This window comes from Balaenoptera acutorostrata, chromosome 3 (genome assembly GCF_949987535.1).
Source record: "Balaenoptera acutorostrata chromosome 3, mBalAcu1.1, whole genome shotgun sequence".
NCBI classification, from domain to species: domain Eukaryota; kingdom Metazoa; phylum Chordata; class Mammalia; order Artiodactyla; family Balaenopteridae; genus Balaenoptera; species Balaenoptera acutorostrata.
In genome coordinates, this window is record NC_080066.1 from 47,315,182 (window position 1) to 47,339,596 (window position 24,415).

General features: G+C 36.7%; 1 protein-coding gene across 6 annotated transcripts in view; it reads left to right on the forward strand.

Moving 5' to 3' along the window:
- MCTP2 (multiple C2 and transmembrane domain containing 2) overlaps positions 1-24,415 on the forward strand; it is a 259,896-nt gene that overhangs the window by 232,113 nt on the left and 3,368 nt on the right. For all 6 annotated transcript variants that reach the window (XM_057544190.1, XM_007164994.2, XM_007164995.2 and 3 more), the window contains 3 exons: positions 5,339-5,448; positions 17,251-17,360; positions 23,480-23,577. In XM_057544190.1, coding sequence (XP_057400173.1) covers positions 5,339-5,448; positions 17,251-17,360; positions 23,480-23,577 — 318 coding nt within the window. The remainder of the gene's footprint in view (positions 1-5,338; positions 5,449-17,250; positions 17,361-23,479; positions 23,578-24,415) is intronic.

Here is a 24,415-nt window from a genome sequence, read left to right on the forward strand (position 1 = left end):
AATACTCCAGTCAGGGTCAGGATTATGATCTCCCTTTTCCAGATAGCAGAATTGTGACTCAGAAACCAGTAAGAACTTGACATGATCACAAAGCTCGTAGATGACAAGACCCATATTGAACTCACTTCCCTCTGACTCCATAACCTGTGATTAATAAAATATGCAGGCCTGTGGAGTTGGTACATCTTAAGTTTTTTTTGTTTTTTGTTTTTTTCCCCCTAACTTTGCATCTGTTGTTGTAAACCCTGGTTACTCCAGCTCCTAGATAAGAATGAATGCATTTTATTATAATGTAAATTATGGTATGTATTTTATGCAAATTATACATAAAGTTTGCTAAAATGTTTAGCAAGAAAAGTTAAAAAATAAGTAAGAATGGAAAGAAATGTTTTTCCCCAAGTATTTTCAAAAAGTGTAATTTAACATACATTCTCATGAAAACTGGGCAAATAATACTGGAAATGAACAGTAGATAGAAATATGTAACTGAATGAAATGGCTAAAAATCATGTATTATATAGTGAGTCGAGAGAACAGAGATCCATAGACACCAAAGAAGCAAATGACAAAAAGAACAAGTGTGAGCTGAATGCCTACCTTGTGAAATGTCCACTAGAAAATGTCCACTCTTCCTCTGGACTTAATAGTCCTGGACTGGAATTCTCTGCCACATATATGTGAACATAGACAAATGTGGACATAGACACATCACTTAACCTCTTTGTACCTTGGTTTCCTATTAATGGGAATTCTAGTATCAAAGACCATATAACATGTCCATTGGTATACTGGCAGATATAATTAAAGACCCGTGAAATCAATAGTACATGTTTTAAAAGATAAAGTTTGCAGTGTAGAGAGTGAAAAGAACATTTGCTACTAGAATGATGAAAAGAGTAGAGGTGTGATGCAAATTGAAAGAACAAGACAGTAGTTGGTGTGGACTGGCCTCCCTAGGAAAGATTTCACGAAGGCCAGGAGTATAAGTTGGACCTTTAGATCATTCTGCTGGAGTTAGGAGGCCTGGAATCTTCCTTCTTACTTCTTACTGTTTGATAATGCTTTTTCAGTGAGTAAATAATAATAATAAATATAAAGAGTACATGTTTAATGAATAATCAAGTACTGACAATCCATTTCTCAAGATAATTGTTGACAGACTAACTGATGAATGTCTGTTCACATTTCCTGTCTACCACTGGGACCATGATCACATCACTGATACATGTAAACTTAAGTTACAAACCTGCTGAAGAGCCTTCAGCTGTCAATAGTTACTTTTAGAAGACTATTTCTGGAAACATGATGTTAATTTACACAGCCCAAAAGATGTGTTTACAAATCTCTCTGTGCAGCATGACTTTTCTTTTAGATCAAATGACTGTTCTTCCACATTTATCTCATCTTCCATTCCAAGGTTTAATTATGCATGTATGAAAAAGGGCAAGGTAGGTATTAATGTGTTGACTTCAATAGCATCAATATATTAAAATCCTTGTGAAGAGTCAAATGATACCAGTCTTATTAGCATGCCGTCAAATGATTCAAACAGAATATCAAATAAGTTAATTCTGAAATTGTTGTACTCATACAATGCCTCAATCAATGAGGCATGATTATTGCTAATTGAAAACTTTTCCAATACCCCGCCATGATGACTTGAAATTATGATTTTTTTCATCCACTATATGGAATCAAAATAAAGCTTTTGCTGGGGCTTCCCTGGTGGCGCAGTGGTTGAGAGTCTGCCTGCCGGTGCAGGGGACACGGGTTCGAGCCCTGGTCTGGGAAGATCCCACATGCCACGGAGCAACTGGGCCCGTGAGCCACAACTACTGAGCCTGCGCGTCTGGAGCCTGTGCTCCGCAACAAGAGAGGCCGCGATAGTGAGAGGCTCGCGCATCGCGATGAAGAATGGCCCCCGCTTGCCACAACTAGAGAAAGCCCTAACACAGAAACGAAGACCCAACATAGCAATCAATCAATCAATAAAAAATAAATAAATCTTTAAAAATAAATAAATAAATAAAGCTTTTGCAAGTTAATTTGACAAACAATGAAATCTCTGACATCAGGAATGCTATTGTAAATTTAGTTTAAACATTTAGCATTGAGGGTTATTTAATTTTGTAGTGATAATGTGAATGCAGATTTTGATGAAGCACAGCATCAGGGCTAATAAGATATTCATATAAATTGAAGGGGTCTTTGAAGCAGAAATGTACAATTGATAGATCATGGTGCCCTGATTATCCATGATCGCATACAGACAAGTGATAATGCACCACCAATTGAATTAGAAGCTGTAGTGCCCACATTTATAAATATTTTATGTATACAGAGTTGGGATAGCAACAGCAGTTTTCGTGGCAGAGATATGTTCAGATATAAAAATATACTTCTTTCAGCATGGCAGTGTGCACTTTGTTTTTGCTGCCAGTCATCCATCCATCAGTCTGATTTTAAGAATGTTTGAAACCTTTGAAGAACTCTCAGTCAACTTAAACATTCCCCAAAGCTATTGAACTCTTGTGAAAAAGAGAAATCTTTTAAATGTTTGTTGCATTTTGGTCGTATCAGTTGGAATATTTTTAATCAAAATTTTTGATGACTGATAATGCTAAGTAACTTCATCTTTGGAAGCCTTTAGTAGATGGAAGCGAATTTTACAAGAACTGGCATAAAAGATATTGAATTTTTTTTCTTTACAAAAGAAAGGGATATTCAGCACAAAGTAAACTGTGAGGTCAAATAGTTGACCTATTTGTGCATGATTCAGTGTTTAAGTTCTGAAGTTACACTTTGGACCAATCTCAATTTGTGGGATAAAAAAAATCTTTTGATTTTTAATAGGATAAATATAAATTCTACCCAGGAATGGAAGGAAATTGAGAAGCCATTAATTTTTCAGCGTAAATTTTGTGGAGAATCATAGAGACAACTTATTTAAAGTTTTATCTTGAAAAAACATTGACAGAGAAAGTTCATATGAATGGATACAAAATATCATGCCTTTGAAATTATTTGGGCAGAAATATATACAGATTTCAATATTTGAAATATAGAATTGAGAATATTCTTCATGTATCACATTTTTGCTGTGAGTTTCTCTCAGTGCCTGGAGAGAGAGTATTTTTGTAATTAAAATTATGGCCTACAGTAGAGTCAATTAAAGGTGTCAATTTAATGACCATTAAGTGCAATTCTGAAGATAAGTAAGAACAATTTTATGAAATATTATAAGTGAAAAGATGACATTAAAGAAGTACATTTTTTGGAAAAGTAATCTTAACATGGGACTATAAACAGATATAACTAGGAAACCAATTAAATATATGAATATGTAGCATGAATAATCATTCTTCATGTATCATTTTAAAATTCAGTTAATATAAGCACATCTCTTTTGTTCTAATACATGTAAAATATATTTTTTTAATTTTGAAACAATGTCATTATGAAAATAAATAAAAATGAAATAATTTTATAGATCCACTAATAAACCAAATTGTCAGTTGATAAATATTTCAAAAATTTATAATTCTGATTACTTTCACTCTTAAAAGTGTACAGATATGGTTCATAAATTATGCTGGTACCCTAGATACAGTGGAATTCTTTGGCGTAGTCTTTAAATGTTGAATATTCAAACTAAAACATCAAATTCATTGAAAAGTAAAAGAACATTGTGAGAATCATTTATTATTTTGGTGTACTAACTCAGGCTTTTTTTCACAACCAGAACCTCCGCATTTGGCTGTTTCATAGGGGAAAAAAAAAAATCAGTCAACTAAAATAGGAAATTTTTATGAAATTGAGCCACATGGTAATTTGAGTCATTTTCCAAGAAATTGTTTTGACCTAAACTCTACACTGTTGAGAAGAGGAAGCCACTTTTGCCCTTTGGGTCAAATTCCCTGGTGCTTTCAAATCCTCCTTTATAAACATGAATGCTTCTGTGGCAGACAGAGATGGGTTTTCACCATTGTGCCCATTAATAGATGTTGGTGGATTGCTGAAGATGAATTAAGTCGCTCTGGCAGTCTATCCGATTTTTGATGCAAACGACTTGAAGAATTAGAGTCAGTAAGAGAATAAGGGAAAGAAGAAATTTAAAATTAGAGTGAAAAAGTAAAAATGTCTTGTGAGTTTGACTTTGCAAGAGGAAGCAATGAGTATGACCTCTCCTTCTGTACAGAATGGCAGCATAAATGGGTACAGAACAGATGGTAGGAAGTTATTCAAACCAGCCAGCACCCTTACTCAAAAGGGGGTAGCAATGGTACATTCTAACCTCAGCCCCTCTCTTTGCTCTGTTTCTGCCAGTAGCTCCATAAACAAGGGCAGATGCAAGAAGGGAAATTTGTGCTTTTTGACATTTCAGCCATATTGGTGCTTTTACCAGTCACTGCAATCAGTATGGGGTGGTGTGTTTTCCTTCTTCCATCCATGGGTCCAGTTTGATGGAACAGAGAATACAAGATGAGAATGAATTTTTTTTCTTTTGCTGCAAAGAAGATTATTATAGAAATGGTCTCTTAAATTAGAAGATATTTGCTCAATAATTTAGTACAATTCTAACCCAAGTAAAAGATAGAAAAAAAATAAGTTTTGTTAGATTTATTTGAGGTTTTAGGTAGTATATGTTAGATGTGACAGCTACAGTGACCCAGCTAGGCCTGAGCTAAGAAGACACTAACTAAATCCCAGTTACAGTAGAGTTCATAAAGGAGCTAGAATATGGTATCAGAATATAAGAAATAGCATGAAAATGCCACTCTTCAGGGAATCATCTTTTCTCCAATATGGGAGTAATTTCTAAATTATTTTCATAAACATTAGCTACCTAACATGGTAAAACACATTTTAGGTTTTCTATAAGCGAAGTAAGGGTAATATTCTTAGAAAGCTGAATTCCATATACAAAATCTGGATATCCAACATGCCTTATTGTTACCTGCTGGAAACCTTTCTGAAGGACTAATGGGAGAAGGGTAAGTAAGCTAACCTTGTGAAGACAGAAGAAAGCAGGATCAGCCAATGGAAAGGACTGCAGAGAGAAGAAGCAACTCCACAGGGAAATGAAGTTCTTTTGTCTGTGGGGCTCCCCTTCATCAGCTCATGATATTGAGGTAGCGACATGCTTGTGCACTACAAGTGGTCACATCTCACGAGTAGGCAGGGATTTGGGGGAGTCAGTAAATAAGTTGTGAAAAACGTAAATTTATCTTCTGAAGTCACTGTTGGTAATAACCGTGCTATGATAATATGGCATAATAATTTCTATAGCAGACCAATAAAAATGAAGTAACTGAGTTAAATCTTTTATGTTTCTTAGGAATCTGAGAAAAAGGGCTTAATTGAAAGAATCTATATGGTACAGGATGTTGTCTCAACTGTTCAAAACGTCTTGGAGGAGATAGCTTCTTTTGGAGAAAGAATTAAAAAGTAAGTTCTACATTTGTGTTGTTGTGAAGTGAAACTGCCATCCACTAGGACAAACGAGGGTGGGGAGTCTTAGGGAGGATAGGATCAGAAAATGCAAAAACAAAGAAAAAACAAAAGCAACAGTCTTGGGCCTTTTAACTTTGATTGGTGTGTTCTTTGGGCTTGTCAATTTCACAGGGTGGTTGTATGGCCCAATTTATACCAGTTGTCCCAGCATAATTATTAATAGTGCCTCTATTCATTCTCAGAAATACTCTGGTTTAAGTGATAAACTATAGACTAAAAAATAGATTGTCCTATACAGAAATAAAGAAGGAAGCAAATATGCTCTAAAGGAGGCTTTTTCATCTGAATCACAGAATACAGTAAATGCCTTGAGTGAAATTTTTTTCTCTGTTCTCCAAAGAATGGTACCTAACTAGTAACATCACAGATGCAAAGATGTAAAGTTAATTCATCACATACATGGACAGCTTAGGACAGGGGTCGACAAACTTTCTCCATAAAGGACCCAAGAGTAAATGTTTTCAGCTTTGGACTATATGGTTTGTGTCACAGCTACTCAGCTCCCTTGTTTAAGTGTAAAAGCAGATAGTTGATATGTAAATGAATGGATGTGATATGTATTCCAATAAAACTTTATTTACAAAAACAGATGTCAGGCTAGATTTGACTCAGCTCCAACCCATAGCTTGCCATCCCCCTACATTAGGGCATAAAGGCTCAGTTCTCCAATGGAGTCTCAATTGAGAAAAACTATCTGTGATTCATGTTTTTATTTTTTTATTTATTTTGTTTTATACATTGTGAACTCTGTGTAACTTGGTCTTCATTTGATACCAATGAACAGAGCAGGTTTTTTCTTTCTTTTGAATTGTAGATGTTTGTTTCCCCTTTAAATACAGAGTTGTGTCAGCCATGTTGTTCTTTCTAAAGATTAATTAATACTGTTTCATATTTTACTGGCCATTCTAGTTTCTTTAAGTAAAGAACATAATATTTAGAAATTACATGGGTAAAGAAGAGACTGAAATTAGTGCTAAAAGCCAAGTGAAATTTTGTCTATCAAGATGCAGGGAAATCAATAAGTGGTGATTAACATCAGGAAATATAAACAGCTAATATGGAACATTCTGTCGTTACTGATGTTATTCCTCCATCCCTTATTACATGAAATTGCCCTTGAATGTCCATTTATTGTTGGCATAGCAAACATGTTTCTCTTGCTTTAAAAAAACAGGTTGAAAGTCATCTTCAAATTTAGTGAGTTTTTACTGAACTTACACATTGTTATTCCCATGAACAATGTCAAGAAAAATTAAAGAGCAGTAGGGGGCTTTGGTCATGTATATTGATATTTATCTGCTTTATTTCTCTAGGTTTCATATAAATTGAAAAATGATTCCTGAATGTACCCTCAAAATTGCTTAGCAAAAACATAAGTGACAGTAGAAAATAGTGAAATGATGAAGAGGGCATTTATAATTCTTCATTCACTCATTCAACTATCAGTGTTTGAGTTTCAGGCACTGGCTTGGTTTAAGAATGAGAAATGCATCCACAATAACAATGATAATAGAAACATCAACTAATGTCATGTACCAGCCAGATACTGTTCTAAGCCCTTTACACATAGCAACTTCTTTAAGGAGTTACTTAAAGAAATTGGATTAAATGATTCCAACAACCCTACAGAGTAAGGATTGTTAGTATCCCCATTTTACAGATGAAGAAACTGAAGTACAGAATGATTAAATATGAAGCCCAGATCACACAACGAGTAAGCCATGGATCTTGGGTTTGAACTTCCCCTCCTCACTTTACACTATAATGTCATTATCCTCTGGGGATCTATTCTCTTTCTTTGTGTGTGTGTGTGTGTGTGTGTGTGTGTGTGTGTTTTAATTAATTTATTTTTGGCTGCATTGGGTCCTTTTTTTTTTTTTTTTTTTTTAAAGTCACCTACTTTATTTATTTATTTTTGGCTGTGTTGGGTCTTCGTTTCTGTGCGAGGGCTTTCTCCAGTTGCGGCGAGCGGGGGCCACTCTTCATCGTGGTGCGCAGGCCTCTCACTGTCGTGGCCTCTCTTGTTGCGGAGCACAGGCTCCAGACGCGCAGGCTCAGCAGTTGTGGCTCACGGGCCCAGTTGCTCCGCGGCATGTGGGATCCTCCCAGACCAGGGCTTGAACCCATGTCCCCTGCATTGGCAGGCAGATTCCCAACCACTGTGCCACCAGGGAAACCCCTGTGTGTTTTTTAAAATAAATAATACTTTATTTTTAATTCATTTTTTTGTTGTGGTATAGTTGATTACAATAGTATATTAGTTTCAGGTATACAAGATAGTAAATTTTTATAGATTATATTCCATTTAAAGTTATTATAAAATATTGGGTATACTCCCTGTGTTGTACAATATATTCCTGTAGCTTATTTTATACATAGTAGTTTGTACTTTTTAAACCCCCGCCCCCGTCTTGCCACTCCCCACTTCCCTCTCTGTAGGAATCTATTTTCCAATGAGGGAGAAGAACACTAATAAGACAATTAGAATAGCATTGATGCTAGATAGAGGTTAGGTAGGATGCATGGGGAGGTCCTACATCCCAGGAAGGTTGTAGGAGAGAGAGAGAAACAAAGGAAAGTTCTGAAGAAGCAACAACTTATCAGCATCTCTGAGAATGAGAAGAGCTAGCTGGGCACAGAGTTGATGAATGGGGGCTTCAGTAGGTGGGCACCTTTGTGCAGAGGCTCAAAGCCCAAGACTGTGCTAGATACAGGGAGATGGAGGGGTGTCAGTATGTCTGTGCCACTGGGGATGGACGTGGCAGAGCCTGGAAATGTGGCTGGTCATGCAGGGCCTTGAGTGGATGGAAAAGCAAATGAAAAAAATTGAGTGAGGGAGGGACTGGCAGCAAAGAAGATAAGAGGATGTGGAGCGGGGGCCAGACTGCGGCAAGAAGGCCATGTCCTTTGGTAAAAGTATCTCCATGTTTGAATGTCTGTTAATAGACAAATGTAGCTGTTGTGTAGTTGATAATGGTCAAGGAACTGTGTCTGATGAGAAGAGGGCAGAGTGATTTAAACAGGCCCCCAACTCTACAGCGCTTTTGACGGCGGCTGTGCCCGACACAGCTGTGGTGGCCACGTCTGAGACGTATTTTCAGCCATGAACAGAGCACTGTTCTACCCAGCTGCAACACAGGAAGGCACATGAGGCTCAACTCCTATTAATTCTTTGGCCATTCATTATTACAGTGACCTTAAAGTTCCCACTGGGCATTCAAGTACAACGTCATGTGTAACTCTGTTGGAATTCCATTGTAATTCAGTGCATAAGGACCAGGAAAACTTTTACCCAACTTTTGGCAGCTAACAAATAAATAGACTTACATAAATCTCTCAGAGCAAGGCTTCCCTGCTACTGACAGCGAAGACCCTGGTGATTTTGCATTTACATGGAGTGAACGGTATTTTCTTTTCTCTACATTCTCTAATTACCTTCTTTCATTGTATACAGATTTCAAATGTATGCATGCATCAGGCTAACATTTGCTTAACATGTGGCATTTATATTATCCCAGGCAGCAGAGAGGGTGGATCAGAATACTGAGTTATCTTGTATGTCCTGTCATTATAGAGTGATGGCTCCAACACTTGTGTCCTTGAGTGGTGAGGGAAATCTCCACAGAGGAGATAGTGAAATTAAGGTAGACCTAGGACAGGGGAGTCTTCCCTGCAAATGTCCCAGAGTAAGGCTTAGAAGGCACATTCCTAGGAAGAAGAACTTCTTTGAAGTAATATTATGAAATACTAAGCAATGAAGATGACAAAGCAGGATAAGTGAAGTTTGAATGACGGTGAGCACGTGGGGAATGATAGATTGATGTATCTTATATTTTATCTAAAGTTACATGTTTAAGGGACAGAGAATGAAGGCAGAAAGACCAAGGTGAGGATAGGAGACCAGTTGTGAGGGGAGAGTTCACAAACTGGGGTGAAAACCATGCATGTATGAAGGAAAGCATCATGTGGGTAAATCACAAAAGAATGGTCTACAGGATTTTATGACCCTCGTTTCTGTTTCCATGGGTAGAAGAGTCAGAGGACTTCATTTTTCCGTGCCTAGGAAATGAGGAAAATAATGACTTCATTGACACAAAGGTCAACTAGTGGGGCACCCAGTTGGGAGAGGAACTCTAGGATGGAGTTTTCCCCACCTTACTGGATGTGGTCACAATAATTTCTGGTTTTTGTTTTGAAATTTTGTCAAAGATATTCTTAGGATGTGTTAGTGAACCTGAAGAGTTGAATGAATGAATGGGGATTCCTTGGATTTTTTCATTCATTGAAAGGTTTGAGTCAGGGATTTCCTATTTAGAATTTGGGGAGCTGCCAACTCAGGAAATCTGGGGATTTCTATGAAAATATTTAACAAATTGTTTAATTTTGAGATGGAAAGCTTTGATTTATCAGAGTTCTTCAATCTTGGGCCTTCTATGAAAGACAAGATACTCCACGGTAGCTGGAGTGACAGTCTAGTAAGTTTTTGAGTGTTAGTGCCAATATCTTTGAATTAAGTCCTCAGTCTTACAAGCAGGAATATTCAGGAGATTAAATGAGTAAAATGTGCCATCTTACATTTTCTGAAATGTCTACTATACAGACAGTGAGTGTAGGCTCTTGAGCCAACTCTCTGGATTCAGATCCCAGTTCTGCCACTTACACTGGGAGTAAGTGATTGGGGCCAATTATTACCTTTTCTGACTCAAGTTCTCATCTGTAGAATGGGCATAATAATAATTCCTACTTCATAACATTCCTGGATGAATTAGTGCCTATAAAGAGTTTAAACCAGTGGATGGCCTTTAGTAATCACATAAAAATATTAACGATTATGAGTATTATTTTTGGTAAATTGCTTTGACCTTCTTCCTCTGTGTCTTAAATTTTTAAAAAACTGTGAAACATTTAAACATTTTACCACTAAAACTGTGGGTTGCCGAGAGAAAAATACATGACTAACTGACTTGGCTGTTGGGAGGGCTAATCTGACAGGGTGTGTACGAATGTGTCTGGTACATATCTCCACTTTTAGCATCCAACACATAAACACACGTGACACACCATGCACTTGCACACAAGCAAATGATCATTGAGATCTTTATAAGGATTGCATTAATTGGGAAAAAATTGACATCTTGTTAAAATTTAAGTTTTCTAACATATGAATGTAATGTATTCCTTCATCTACTTAGATCGTCGTTAATTTATCTCAGTATTTGAGAGTTTTATGTATAAAAATTTGACACATTTTTGTGAGATATAGTCTGAAATACTTGATTTGTTTCATGCTATTTTAAAGGGTATCTTTTTTTTCAGATTTCATCTCTACCTGTTTGTTACTGGGATATAAAAGTGAAATTAATATTCCTACATTGACTTTGAATCTGTCAACCTTGATAAACTTAATTATCTTAATTTTTATATGAAGATTATTATTCTGGATGTTGTATTACATAAACATATCATCCAGGAATAATTTTTTTTCTTTCTTATTTTTCAGTCCTTATACATTTTACTTTGTTTTCTTGCTTTATTGTACTGGCTAGTAGCTCCAGTACAGTGTTGAACAGAATTGTTGTTAGTGAACATTCCTTTCTCACACACGATCTCAGAGAGAAAGCTTTCAACATTTTACCCTTAAGAATGTTGTTTTCTGTAGGTTTTTGTAAAGGTGCTTTATTAGCTTAAGGAATTTCCCTTTTATTCCTAGTTTGCTGAGAGTTTTTATCATGAATGTAGGTTGAGTTTTGTCAAACTTTTTATCTGCATTCATTGAGATAATCTTATGGTTGTTTTTGTTTTCTCCTATTTTTGTTAATGTGGTATATAATTATGATTGATTTTAAAATATTAAACCAATCTTACATTTCTGGAATAAACTCAGCTTCATCATGCTATCCAATCTCTTTATATATGCTGGGATTTTATTTACAATTTTTTTGCCTAGGATTTTTGCAGCTGTGACCATCAGTGAGATCTGATATATAGTTTTCTGTTCTTGAAAATTCTTTATGGTGTGAAGGTTATTCTAGACTCATACAATAGGTGGGCAGTGTTCTCTCTTTACCATTATCTGGAAGAGTCTGTGTAAGCCTGGTGTAATTACTTCCTTTAAGATTTTATATAATTTTCTAGTGAAGTATCTGGGCCTGGAGTTTTCTTTCAGGGAAGATTTTAATTAAATATTCAGTTTCTGTAGTATATATAGAGATCTGTTCAGCTATTCTATTTCTTCTCATATCTATTTCTGTAAGTTGTCATTTTCTAAGAGTTTTTCCATTTCATTTAAATTTTCTACTTTTTGACATGAAGTTGTTTATAAAATCCTCTTACTATCTTTGATGACAGTAGAATCTGTAGCATTGTTCACTTTTTTATCCTCAAAATTGTGTTTTCCCTTCTTTCTTCTTGACAGTCATTTATCAATTGTTAGTCTTTAGCAAGAACCATCATTTGCCTTTGTTAATCTTCCCTGTTGCCTGTTTTCTTTTCCATTAATTACTACTCTTATTTTTATTACTTTCTTCCTTCTAGTTTCTTTCAGATTAATTTACTATTCTTATTCTAACTCTTTAAGATGGATAACTAGATCATTTATTTTCAATCTTTCTGTTTTCCTAATGTAAGCACTTAAAGTGCTACAGTTTCCTAAATGCTTAGCTCCATGCCAAACATTTAGGCACTGATACTCATTATCAATTCACATTTAGTAAAAACTTTTTTCTAATTTCTATTTTTATTTCTTCCTTGCCAAGAAGTATATTGCTTAATTTCTAACAAATGGCCAACTTTTATAAATTTTTGAAAAGAAGGTTATTGAGTGTATTATTTTATATATATTCATTGATTAAATTTGTTGATGGTGTTCAAATCTTTTATACTCATACTGGTCTTTATTTTTGGTTCTTCTTGTATTAATTAAAGATGTGTGTTAAAACCTTCCACTGGGGTCATGGATTTGTCTACTCTTTGTAGTTTGATCAGGTTTTGCTTTCTATATTCTGAAGTTATGTTATTTGGTTTGCACATGTTAAAATTGTTGTATTTTCCTGTTGAATTGGATCATTAATCAATAGAAAGTGACTGATTTTAAAAATCGGCCTTAATGTCTTGTTTAACTAATGATATGGCTATACCGTCTTCCTTTTGGTGCTTTCTTCATAATACAAGTTTTCTATCACTTTCTTTCAACCTGTTTAGATATCTCTCTTGTTTCTGAGAGTCACTGTCTTTTACTTGCAGCATGTAGTGCATGCAAATTTAATGTGGTTACTGATATACTTAGATTTAAACCTGTGGTTTTTATTGTGTCTTTTTTGCCCTTGCTCTGTTTTTTGGGTTTTTTTCATTATTTTCTGTAATTTTCTTCTATTTTCCTCTATATATAAGCACCCTTTTGCCATTTTTTGTTGTTGTTGTTGTTGTTGTTACCCTAGAGTTTACAGCATGGCTTATTACCACAGTCTAATATTAATTGTTACTGTTATCATCTTCCCAGTCAATTCAGTCAGTTAATCTATGTTCCATGTCTCTTCTCTTTGACATCTTCTATCTTTTTGCTCTTTGTGATGCCTTCTAAGTACTTTCTTTGGACTATCTTGCACAATCTTATTTCCTCTGATATTTAAAATCCAGTTTAATCCATGCGTGGGGGTCTTAACTTTAATCACTGTATTTCTTTTTAAAGTTCTCCTTGCTTTGTTTTCACATCTTCTTGGTCATTTTCATCATCTCTTCCTTGACTATATTTTTCAGCCTCTGTTTTATGACTTCTAAACATTATTTATTTAACATATCTTTAAACATTATTATTTAACATATTGTGTTTGCTTTCCGTATTTGAAGTCTTTTGTTTGGGATTTTGCTGTTACTTCTGCTGGCTCTTACTCATGATGCTGTGTGTCCTTTTATATTTTGCAGTTTTAATTATGAACTCATATTCCTTGGATTTGTGTGTGTGTGAGGCATACTCAGATATCTGAGTTGATAGTGCATTTCCTTAGAGAGGATTATTGCTCGAGTCACTTTGGGGTGACTCAACCTGGGATCTCTTTTTTTAATTAAATTTTTTGCTGAGGCTTTTCAGAGTATACTGGTAGCATAAACTCAGATGATAAATCCTGGCACTAGCATCGTGACACACAAGAGAGTTCTCTGCATCCACTTATATATGGTGGATTTGTCCCTCCCTTCCTTTCTTCCTTTTTTTGTCTCTGTCTGTCTGTCTTTCTGTCTGTCTGTCTCTCTCAATTCATCCTTACCCTGAAAATGTAAGTTTTATGCAGTGTTCTTCTACTTGAATCTTCCTTTGTGGAGGCCCTAGGCTTTATCTTCTGCCCTCCTGTGCAGGTAACAGATGCAGAAGTTCAAAATTTCAATATTTGGCAGAAATTATTAGAGTGAAATTGACTTTGGAGGTTGGTAATCTCCAGAATTCTTGCAATATATTTTACACTCTGATGTTTTCTTATTTTTATGTCAGCCTAATGGTGGCTTTCTCTTTTTTTTCAAGGTATTAAAAATTATTTAGCTATTATTTAACTTTTTTTAAAGGCAGGTTTGCTATTTTTAGAAAAGGAGCCATAATGTATATTTCTTTATAAAAAGTAGTTCCATACATTTTTCATAGTTTTTATTATCTTCAAAATGCTACCTGATATAATTAGCTTTTTTCATATTTATGTCACTTTTGTGCAATAACAACAAGAAAAATGAGGCTAGCTAACATTTACTGAATAATTACTATGTGCCAGATATTGTTTTTAAGGGGTTTACATTTATTAATTCATTGAATCCCCTCAGCATCTCTATAAAGTAGAAAGTCATTATTCCCACTTTACAGATGGGAAAATTAAAGCACAGAGAAGTAGAGTACATTGCTTAAGCTCACCTAATGGAAAAGAGACGGGTGCATTGCTACCTACCTGTGGATTGGCATCCAGGATCTGACACTTACTATGTCTCTGCTTTAAAAAGCAACAACAACGAAAACAAAAATAGGGCACACAGATTGGTATTTGTTTTTATTTGTTTATTTCAGTTTTAATTTATTGATTTTATATTTTTATTTATTTTGATTATGTGATATACATCCATTATAAAAGTAATCAAACAGAAAGCTTCCTGTTATTCTCTGTAGCTCCATCTTCCCTCTTTCTTTCCCTCTCCCCCATCATATTGAGCTATCATTCACAGTTTGGAGTATATCCTCCAGAGGTTTTCTCAATATGTGTGTGTGTGTGTGTGTATATATACATACTTACATATTTCTGAAACTTAGTTTTTCACTGTATCTAGCTTTGAACCTCTGTGTTGAGGGCAAAGGTATTTTTGTGGGTGTTCTTTTCATATTCTCATTGTTTTTTAAAGCTGTATTATATTGCAGAGTGTAAATCTATTTAGTTTTTCCTCTTTATTTACATAAGTTTAGATATTTATTTTATTTAGATATTATCTTATTGATGATACTGAAGCTAATTTCTTTTTTAACTACTACAAACCATACTGCATCACACATTCATGTACTATCCCTGCGTCCTTGCGCAAAGATATTTGCAGGTTAAATTTCTTGCCCTGGCATAAAAGGAGCAATTGTGGCATCCATAACATTTTCTCAAATATTGTGAGGTTGCCTACTAAAAAGTTCTACTACAAATTCTGCTATGGAAGAGAATAGTCAGGAATGGACCTACAAATATGTAGACATTTAAAATAACATAGAAAGCAATATGATAAAGGAGTGGGGGAAATATTGATTATTCAAATTCTTGATGTCAAGTCACTTGACTAGGGGAAGTCTTTTACAAGAAATACCAAATCTAAAAATCAGCAGGGAAAAACATTGATGAATTTGGTCATGTAAAATACATAATTTTTATCTTTAAAAAATTATAAATGAGACTTTTTAAAAAGGTAAGAAAGCAACAAACTGGGAAAATGTTTGCAACAAATATGACAAAGGACTGATTTCTTTAGTATCCAAAGAGATTTTATTTGAGGAAAACATCAAAGCGGGGGAGGGGGATAGACAAATAGTAACTTCTTTCCTTTTTTTTTTTTTTTTTTGGAAACAAAACTTAAGATAAAAATTTAATATGAAAACTAATTTAACCATCTTTCACGTGTTACCAGAGCTATTGTAAATGCAAGTACCTGTTTAATTCTAGCAAAACTCTATGCTATAGGTATTATTATTATTCCCATTCTTTAGAGAAGAAATTATTTTTCAGATTGATTGAAACACTTTCCTCTAGTCACTCAACTTTTAGAGGTAGAGCTTGAACTCAAACCCATGTCAGTTTGCTTATAAAATCAATTTTCTTAAGCACTTCCCTGAACAGTTGCCTCTGGCAAGGAAATAAGCTGGATATCACTAAGAAACACATTAAAATGACCAACAATCATATTAAAATGCATTCACCTTTGCTTATAATTTAAAGAAGTGAGACATTAAATACACACACATGTGTACATAATATTGTATCTCTCCATAGGCAAAGATTTAAAATATTAATAACAATTTTTAACAAGAGGGTGAGGTATAACTGGATTGCTCTTATATTTTTTTAATTTGTTATTGAAGTATAGTTAGTTTACAATGTTGTGTATGTATGTATGTGTATATATATATATTCTTTTTCAGATTCTTTTCCATTATAGGTTATTATAAGATACTGAGTATAGTTCCCTGTGTTATAGAGTAGGTCCTTGTTGTTTACCTATTTTATATATAGTAGTGTGTATATGTTAACACCAGACTCCTAATTTCAGGCTTGATTTGCTCATCTGTAAAAGGGGGATAATCCTTACTTGTGAGCATTACAATCTAAATATATAAAAAAAATCTTAGGACAGTGGCACATATTAAGTGCCCAATAACTGTTATAAGCTGCTCTCCCCAAATCCCCTAACACCCACCCCCCCAAAGAAAAAAGACAACAGAAATAAATCTTTCATCTCAGTGAAGATGAAGGCCCAGAAGAAGAAATGCCCCAGACACTCATGAGCTTTCATCAGGGCACTGGATTTAACGATCACTTTCTAGGATTGTGCAAGGATTTCCACAGTACATTCAGTTCTACATCCCATATTCTAGATCTCAAGTCAAAGCAGGCAATAGATAGAACAAAAGGAGCCAAGGGCCTTGTGAAATTAATATACAGCAACATTCCCTACATTGTCTATGGGTTGGTGGTGTAATGGTTTATAGCCAGATGCTCCCCAGCCCATTTCAGGGCATTATTAACCTTCTGGAGTCAGTGAGTCTGGAAATTCTAAATATAAGTTATTAGAAAAATGCAAAAGCACTGTACTAATATACTCCCTTTTCTCAATATTTACTGGCAACCACGTGTTAATTGAGAGAGAAATATTGACTTTGAAGTGACCTAACTCGCCTTTCGTTTTGAAGCTCTGCATGCACAGGGCCACATAACAGTATTGCAGTGTTTAATCACTTTTGAGAGCCAAAGTCTTCTCTTCAGTACTGTAGGTTCCAGGAAGGCAAAGTCACCAAGATTCTGACAAGCCGAATGGCAGTTGGTCTTGTGACTTTCTCCTCAAGAATGTTTTTCCAGTGCCCAATCAGTTTGGCAGACTTTTATCTCCAAGTTTTGAGAAGAAACATTTCCAATAGACCTTTTTCATGTGTATAAACTAAGAAGTAAACATGGCAAAATGAATCTACAGCTGTTCTTGAGCATCAGAGAAAATGACATGTATGTGGTTTGTCTACAGCACATTTAACTGGACGGTCCCATTCCTTTCATTCCTGGCCTGTTTGATACTGGCAGTTGCCACCATCACTTTGTATTTCATTCCACTGCGGTACATCATTTTAATCTGGGGTAAGTTTGGCACGGTCCTTTTGCTAGCAATCAATTCCAGGTAAGAACCAATTACTCATTTTTAAAGTGTGGCTATAAACTTTAAATGTGCTCTTGTTGGCAGTTAAACATGAGATTAAGAAAAGTATTTGGGGAACAAAAACTTCCAGGACCTCCCTGAAAAGGCCAGTTACGTGAAGGATCAGCATAGATATTTATAGGCCTCTTGCATAATTGCAATCAAATAAAAATGTGATTGTGCATGCTATTTCCCTTTGGGCTTTCAGAGTCATAAATACTCTTGAATAATATACTGCTGTGGCCCAGTAACTTTCAGGAAACACTGTTATTCAGAGTGAGCAAACACCTGCATCTTGCCCTTTATATTATGTAAAAGTAGATCTAGCCACTGCTAGCCTGCTCCTGACACTTTATCTCCCCTGGAAGGAAAAAAATAACCTAACCCAATACTTAAATCCAGAAGCAGTGAGGTGAAAGGGAGGGACCCTCACTGACTACCTAACCAGTTCCTGAAAGGAAAGAAAAAGCTATTATTTACCAGGGGAATTGGTGAGCCTATATAAAGTTTAGCTGCTTTTAACAAAAGTAGAAACAAAAACAGCAAACTGGAAATAAATTTCAGGACTTGATTTACTACTCAAGCTAGCAATTGGAAAAATTACAAGCAACTTTGTGAATATTTGTGTCTCTTGCTGGGTGGGCGCTGGGTTGATATAAGGAGAGTGCATTGCAGTTAATTGGAGAAGCAATCAACCCTTTTCTGGAAGAATCTATCAGTTCTGGTTTTCCATTGCTCAGCTCCTGTGACCACTGCTCAGTTCTTTTTTTTTTTTTTTTTAATTTTATTTATTTATTTATTTATTTTTGGCTGTGTTGGGTCTTCGTTTCTGTGCGAGGGCTTTCTCCAGTTCCAGCGAGCGGGGGCCACTCTTCATCCCGGTGCGCGGGCCTCTCACTGTCGTGGCCTCTCCCATTGCGGAACACAGGCTCCAGACGCGCAGGCTCAGTAGTTGTGGCTCACAGGCCTAGCTGCTCTGCGGCATGTGGGATCTTCACAGACCAGGGCTCGAACCCATGTACCCTGCATTGGCAGGCAGACTCCTAACCACTGCGCCACCAGGGAAGCCCCACTTCTCAGTTCTTAACCATAGTTACTTCTAGGGATCTTCAGATGTTAAGAGAGGTTCAGAGAAGTTCCAAATGTAAGTGACTGTGTTGAGATGCATTCATCTTTAAGCAAAAGCTGAAAGCCTGCAAATGCCAGGGAGAGGGGGAGCTATAATATTTCTAAAACCATTAAATGTAGACCATTTCCAAAGAGAACCCAGGCAGAATCCTGCTGATGAGGAAGGCCAAACCTAGACATTCAGAAATGGGAAAAGTCATGGGAAAAATGGAATAACTCATAACATTTCAGAAATAGAATGATTTTGAGAGAGCATAATCCATTCATAATCCATTCTCTATTTTATCCAGAAGGTGAAAATCCTATTACATAAAGTCTCTCTCCTTTGTAACAAGCCCTAGAAAAGGAAAAGATATTCTAACTCCCTCTTCAGGGGTCCATTTTAATACTTGATGACTCTTACTCTTGGAGAAAGTCATCTCATATCCATGCTTAGTTTTTGTTTGTTTTTCTGTTGTGTTTTTCAGTTTTAGCACATTGGCCCATATTTGACCTTTAGGAAAGAGAGCATGGAGCTTTTCAGGGGCCCATTGATTAAGAAGGAATACGTATTTTATAAAAGCATTTCCCTGAATACTCATATACTACTGAATGTTATCTGTATAGATTGAATAATCTCATTCTTTCTTGTTTTTCGTTAAGTGTTAGTTTCTCAGTCCATTTGCTGATCACATTTAAAACACAGATCTTAAAACTGTTGTCTGACCCTAACAAGAACTTGATCCAAAATTACAACTATTTGGCCAGTGTTTTGCTCTTTTTTAAGTTGGTGTGAGTTGACGGTCAGCTTGTTAAATACTGTTGCACGTGATTTCTTCATCCTTCTGGTATATACTTGATTTGCTTTTCTGCATCTCTCCATCCAGAAAGAAGACTATACTATATTTCTTCCTTAGATTGTCAGTATTGGGATTCCAATCCATCTTTCAATTTACCCCACATCCCTTTGACTTCTCGTCTTATCCTTCAAGTTCTTGGCAGCTTTTCAACACCAACTTTTTGCATCTACTTAATGAGACACTGTTCTATTTATTGTTCAGCTTATGGATGAAATTATGAAATAGCATGGAGTTTAAGATGCTCTCCTGGATGAAAATAACCCTTTGATCTTTATGTTCTGTGTCTCATTCTTTAGTTTTATGTTCTAGACAGAGGTTTATAGTTTATTGATGAGCTTACCATAGATAAGCCTTGACTTATCACATGATCTGTTGCCTCTTCTCATCATGTAAAACCTGCCATACCATCATGGAATATATTCTGCCATTCTGTTAGGACTTATTCTTTTCCAAGACAAGTTAGTTATTAGCTAGCACAGATCCAGGACTTTCCTTTGCACATCTCTTACATGATCATATTCTTGGCAGAGAATTTATCATGTAGAAGAAGACAACTTTATACATCTTAAATTTCTAGTTTTCCTTTTAACCTTATTAAGCATCAAAAGACTATTTCTTATCCTAAGTTACTTACTCATTTTCATTGAGTCCTGAAGTGGTGGATAAGATCGTTAAATTTTTTTGTGCAATGTTTTTTAACCTTTTGGAACAAAATTTTTTAACTCTGTGTTCATATTTCCCTATTCTTTACATCCAAATAACATTTTTGTATAAGTATTTATTAAGTAGCACAATTATTTAACATAAGTCTATGAAAGCAGCCTAGTTTCATGATGGCTGTGGGGAATATTCCTTGACTCACCAACTTTATTGTAAGGTTTTAAATGGTGAGATACTTTCTTTCCTCTTTAACCGTATAATTCCTAGTGCAGCTACATATAGGTAGTAGATCTTTAGTGGGTACTTGGCAAATATTTTATGAGTGGATGAGTCTGCAAGTTTAATACCTGTGATCTACATAGATGGCATTTTTTGAGCTCACCACCTCTCTTATTTGGGAGTGTAATTATGAAAATTAAGTTAGAAGTGGTTTAAGAGGGAATTTTCTCTAGAAAACTGTATCTACTGAATTTCAGTCATTTGTTTGTTGTATGTGTTTCTAGAAGGCAAGGCACCTTTGAGGATTAGATCCCATGGAGGTTTTCTGTACCTTTTGAGAGGTTTCCCATATTCCTTCCATTCTGTTCTTCATCATAGATGCTCTAATTATACTTTTTCAGTTCTGATCTTAGCCACTTCTGATTTTCCCAGGTAGATTACAAACTCCCCAAGCCAGATTTTGAGCTTCTGGAAAGAAACTGTGACTTATTTAACTTTGTACCTCCATTTGATAGTACAATATATATCACATGGAAGACACTTAGTGTTTGATACAGGAGCAAGCAAGGACCCTCTGCCCCACCTCACCCACCCCCACCAATATTTTGCAGTCAGGGCTACATGCCAGTCACTCATAAAATGTTCTAATTCAGTTTCAAGTGTTTATTCCTTATTGACCGTATGTGCAAAGCAGCCATGCGATTTTTCCTCTCTCTTTCTCCGAGTGATTTATTTTTTTAACCAGAGGGCTCATTCTAGTCCACTGATCTATTCAATCTATCATCATTAAATGATAGTGTCTTTCCCAAATGTTAATCCCTTGGTATTTAAATCCCACTTTCTTTCTTCGGCTAAAAAAAAAACATAAAAATTCACAGCAGATATGCTCTACCTGCATTGTTTAGGTTAAAAAAATCTAAAGGTACATCTAGCATGCTACTGGAGAAACCCACCACTTCCAAATTTGGTATGTAGTCACATACCTGCCAGTATAAAGACTCTTCCATCACCACCTGCTTTGTTTTCTTGGCTTATTGACATCTACAGTAATGATGGTAGCTCCCTTCATTGTGGTGGAATTTCAGATTATAGAATCCTCTTGCCTTTGTTGTCCAATGTGATTCTCCCTTCAACCCAAGGAACTATATAATATAGGTCTTTATTATTCAAATTTTAATATAAGAAATCTAAGGCTCAGGGAGGTTAAGTAATTTGTCTGAAACTACAGCTGATAATATATGGTGAGACCAGAACTGGAAACCAGCTATTCTTGTTCCCAAACCCTTGTTCCTTGCCCAGTTGCCCTTTAAAGATGACCATGGGCTCTATGATCCCCTCTTGACACTTGGTTTTACACGGTAGATAATATGGTGGAATTACTGACATTTGAGCTTGTGACATCTTAAAAAAACAAGGTGTGCTTTTGAAGCACACAATCTGAGTTCCTTATAATTTTTAATCTAACAAAGTTTTTCAAACATAGACTGTCGGAGTGCTTTGTGGACTTCTTCTGCCCTTATTGGTGCATTTGAGCTACTGGGCAGGTTTATAATCTTCTCAGTGACTAATAATGCAGTGTTTTGATCAGCTGTGGTATTATCCCTGCCTGGCGGTTCCTTGTAGAGACTCCAGATGCGCACACTATATATAATTAACAATAGAAGATATATCTTTCCTCAATACGTCTTTGTCTCCCTTCATCATTTTGCTTTGTCTGTTTTCTTTTGCCAAAAAGCCCATGCTACAATTAAATGTCTTTAGAATAACACAGTGGAGAGTATTTTAAAGGAACACTGGGGGAAATTTTAGCTAGAAACATGAAGCTGCCTGTGGAGGTAGAGGGAAGAAAGGCATAGAGTGACTTTGACTTGAGAAAAAGGGGGTTATTTGCAGAAAGTCTTCCCCAGCCCAGTCAACAAGCACCCTTGACTTATGAACATGGCCAGCTCCCATTTGCCAAGCAGATGTGAACCCGACTCTCTCTAATGGAACTACTAGGAGTGTGGCATTGCGTCAGGGGTAATGGCTCGCAGAAAGTCCAGTTCTTAGATGAAGGCAAAATAATATTTAATGAAAGAAGAAAAACATCAAACCTCTTCTCTGTTGTGGACTATTGAACAGGTAAATGTTACCTTGCCTTCAGAGTTAAGAGCCAGTCAGGGTACCACCAATGTGAACATTCGTTCAGCATCACGGAGATTGACAAGGACTTCAGATACGGTCCTTGATAAACAAGCACTCTGTGGGCAAACTTCAGAAGGCCACCTTCTGCTTCTAAGACTTGGCACAAAGGGTTGACATTTAGTGAAAAGACCACATTTATAAGCTCTGGCTACAGGCACACACACCTCCAAGAAGCTCCTAGGAGCGGAGTAGGAGACAAAAGCTGGTGGAGGGGCGCCTTCCTCTGAAGAGGGAACCGTGGGCAGAGCTTGTCCTGGACGTGCCCACGTGCCCAAGGTGCCGCCACCAAGGACAACTTAAAACGTCACACCCCCTTCTAATTACCGTTGTCCTAAATCAGCCGCACCGACTTCATGGCCTAGCCAAACCCTCGCACCAGTGCCACGGTCCATAAATTAAGCTAGCAACCACAGTAAGATAATTTTCCAATAATAACTTTTCACAGTTTCCTGCAGCATCAAAGTAAAATCAACATGTCAAGTTCTGTTCTGCAGTGAGAGAAGAGAAACCTGTGAAAATGAGTTGGACGGGGGGCGGGAGATAGATTTCTTGTGGGTTCTTTTTAACAACAAAAAAACAACTCCCACCCTCCACCTCCCGCTGCTAGGTTTGGTCCAGAGCTCCCAAGCAGAGACTTGTTTGGGCTAGTGAAGGTCTTTTCCCATCTGGGACATTCATTTTCCTAGCAGAGCAGGCTGTTAATCAGTGTCGTCCAAAAAACCAGTGAGCTCCACAGTTTTAGTGTGTGTTTCTGCCGCCCTGCTGATGGGATTGTAATGGGATTTTCACAGCTGAAGAAGGCAAAGCCCCTCTCCAACGATCCCCCTTTCCTTCCTCCAAGAAAAGACATTTGTGAATGATTCCACATGACAGCAACGTGTGCATGACTTGAGGTCCAGTAATTGTTTTCACACTAATTTTTACTTGTGATTGCTTCCCCTCTCCCAGTCAGGTGAGTTTTTAAAGATAGATAGATGGATAGAGAGACATCAACAGACAGACAGAGATCTCCCGATATTTCTGTTTTTCAGGCATAAATAAATTTACTAAGAAGCTTCGAAATCCCTACGCCATCGACAATGATGAGCTACTAGACTTCCTCTCCAGAGTTCCGTCTGATGTTCAAAAGGTATGTAATGAACGCTCACCACCAACAGGGGCCCCGACCCTGAAGTCTGGCCTGCCCCAGAGCCAGACGAGCACAGGACTGTGCTTGTGTGAGTCATTGAGATAACGAATCAGAAAATCCTTAAAGAGGCCTGCCTTGCAGGGAGGTGGCAAGAAAACCTTTGTCCAGAAGCATGAGATGATTGGGGAAAATTATCCGGAAAAAGAGCTACTTAAGAATGATCTGGAACTCACACTGCGAGGCTGTAGTTCAGTGAGGTTTGCCCCTTTTCTGATCGTTTGCCTTCCCAAAAAGGATAAGATGGGCTCAGCGAGTAGGAGAGCGTGAGATCCAGAGCTGGGGGAGACTTGCTTATTTTCCCCCTCTTCCGGTTGGCAGGCATTCTACGGGAAGTAGGGGGCAAGAGGATTACCCTTTTGATTCTTCTTTGCCACGATTATCTCCTAGGCCACCCTCCTATCCCTTTCCCTTTGAAGACTTAAAGATGCTAAGGGCAAAGCCCCCACTTACTCTAATACACATAGAGGCAGAGACAGCATGCAATAATTTGAGATCAATCAGAAGTATTATTCACAGGTAATGGTCACTTAGTCCAGCAGTGTCCCTTTTCTTTGGCTACACAGAGCTTAACCAAGGCAACAATACCGGAAAGTCCATAGAGCAGCCTAATTCAGGCCCCTGCAGATCAGTTTGCTATAAATCCAGAGGCGGGAGGACAGGCAAAGACCTCTCTAATGGAGAAGAGAAATCATAGAATAGGTAGATGGGGAGACAGTGGCATGAAATGCCATCATGACGATCAAAGACACAATCTTTTATTATCTGAGAGAATCCCAAA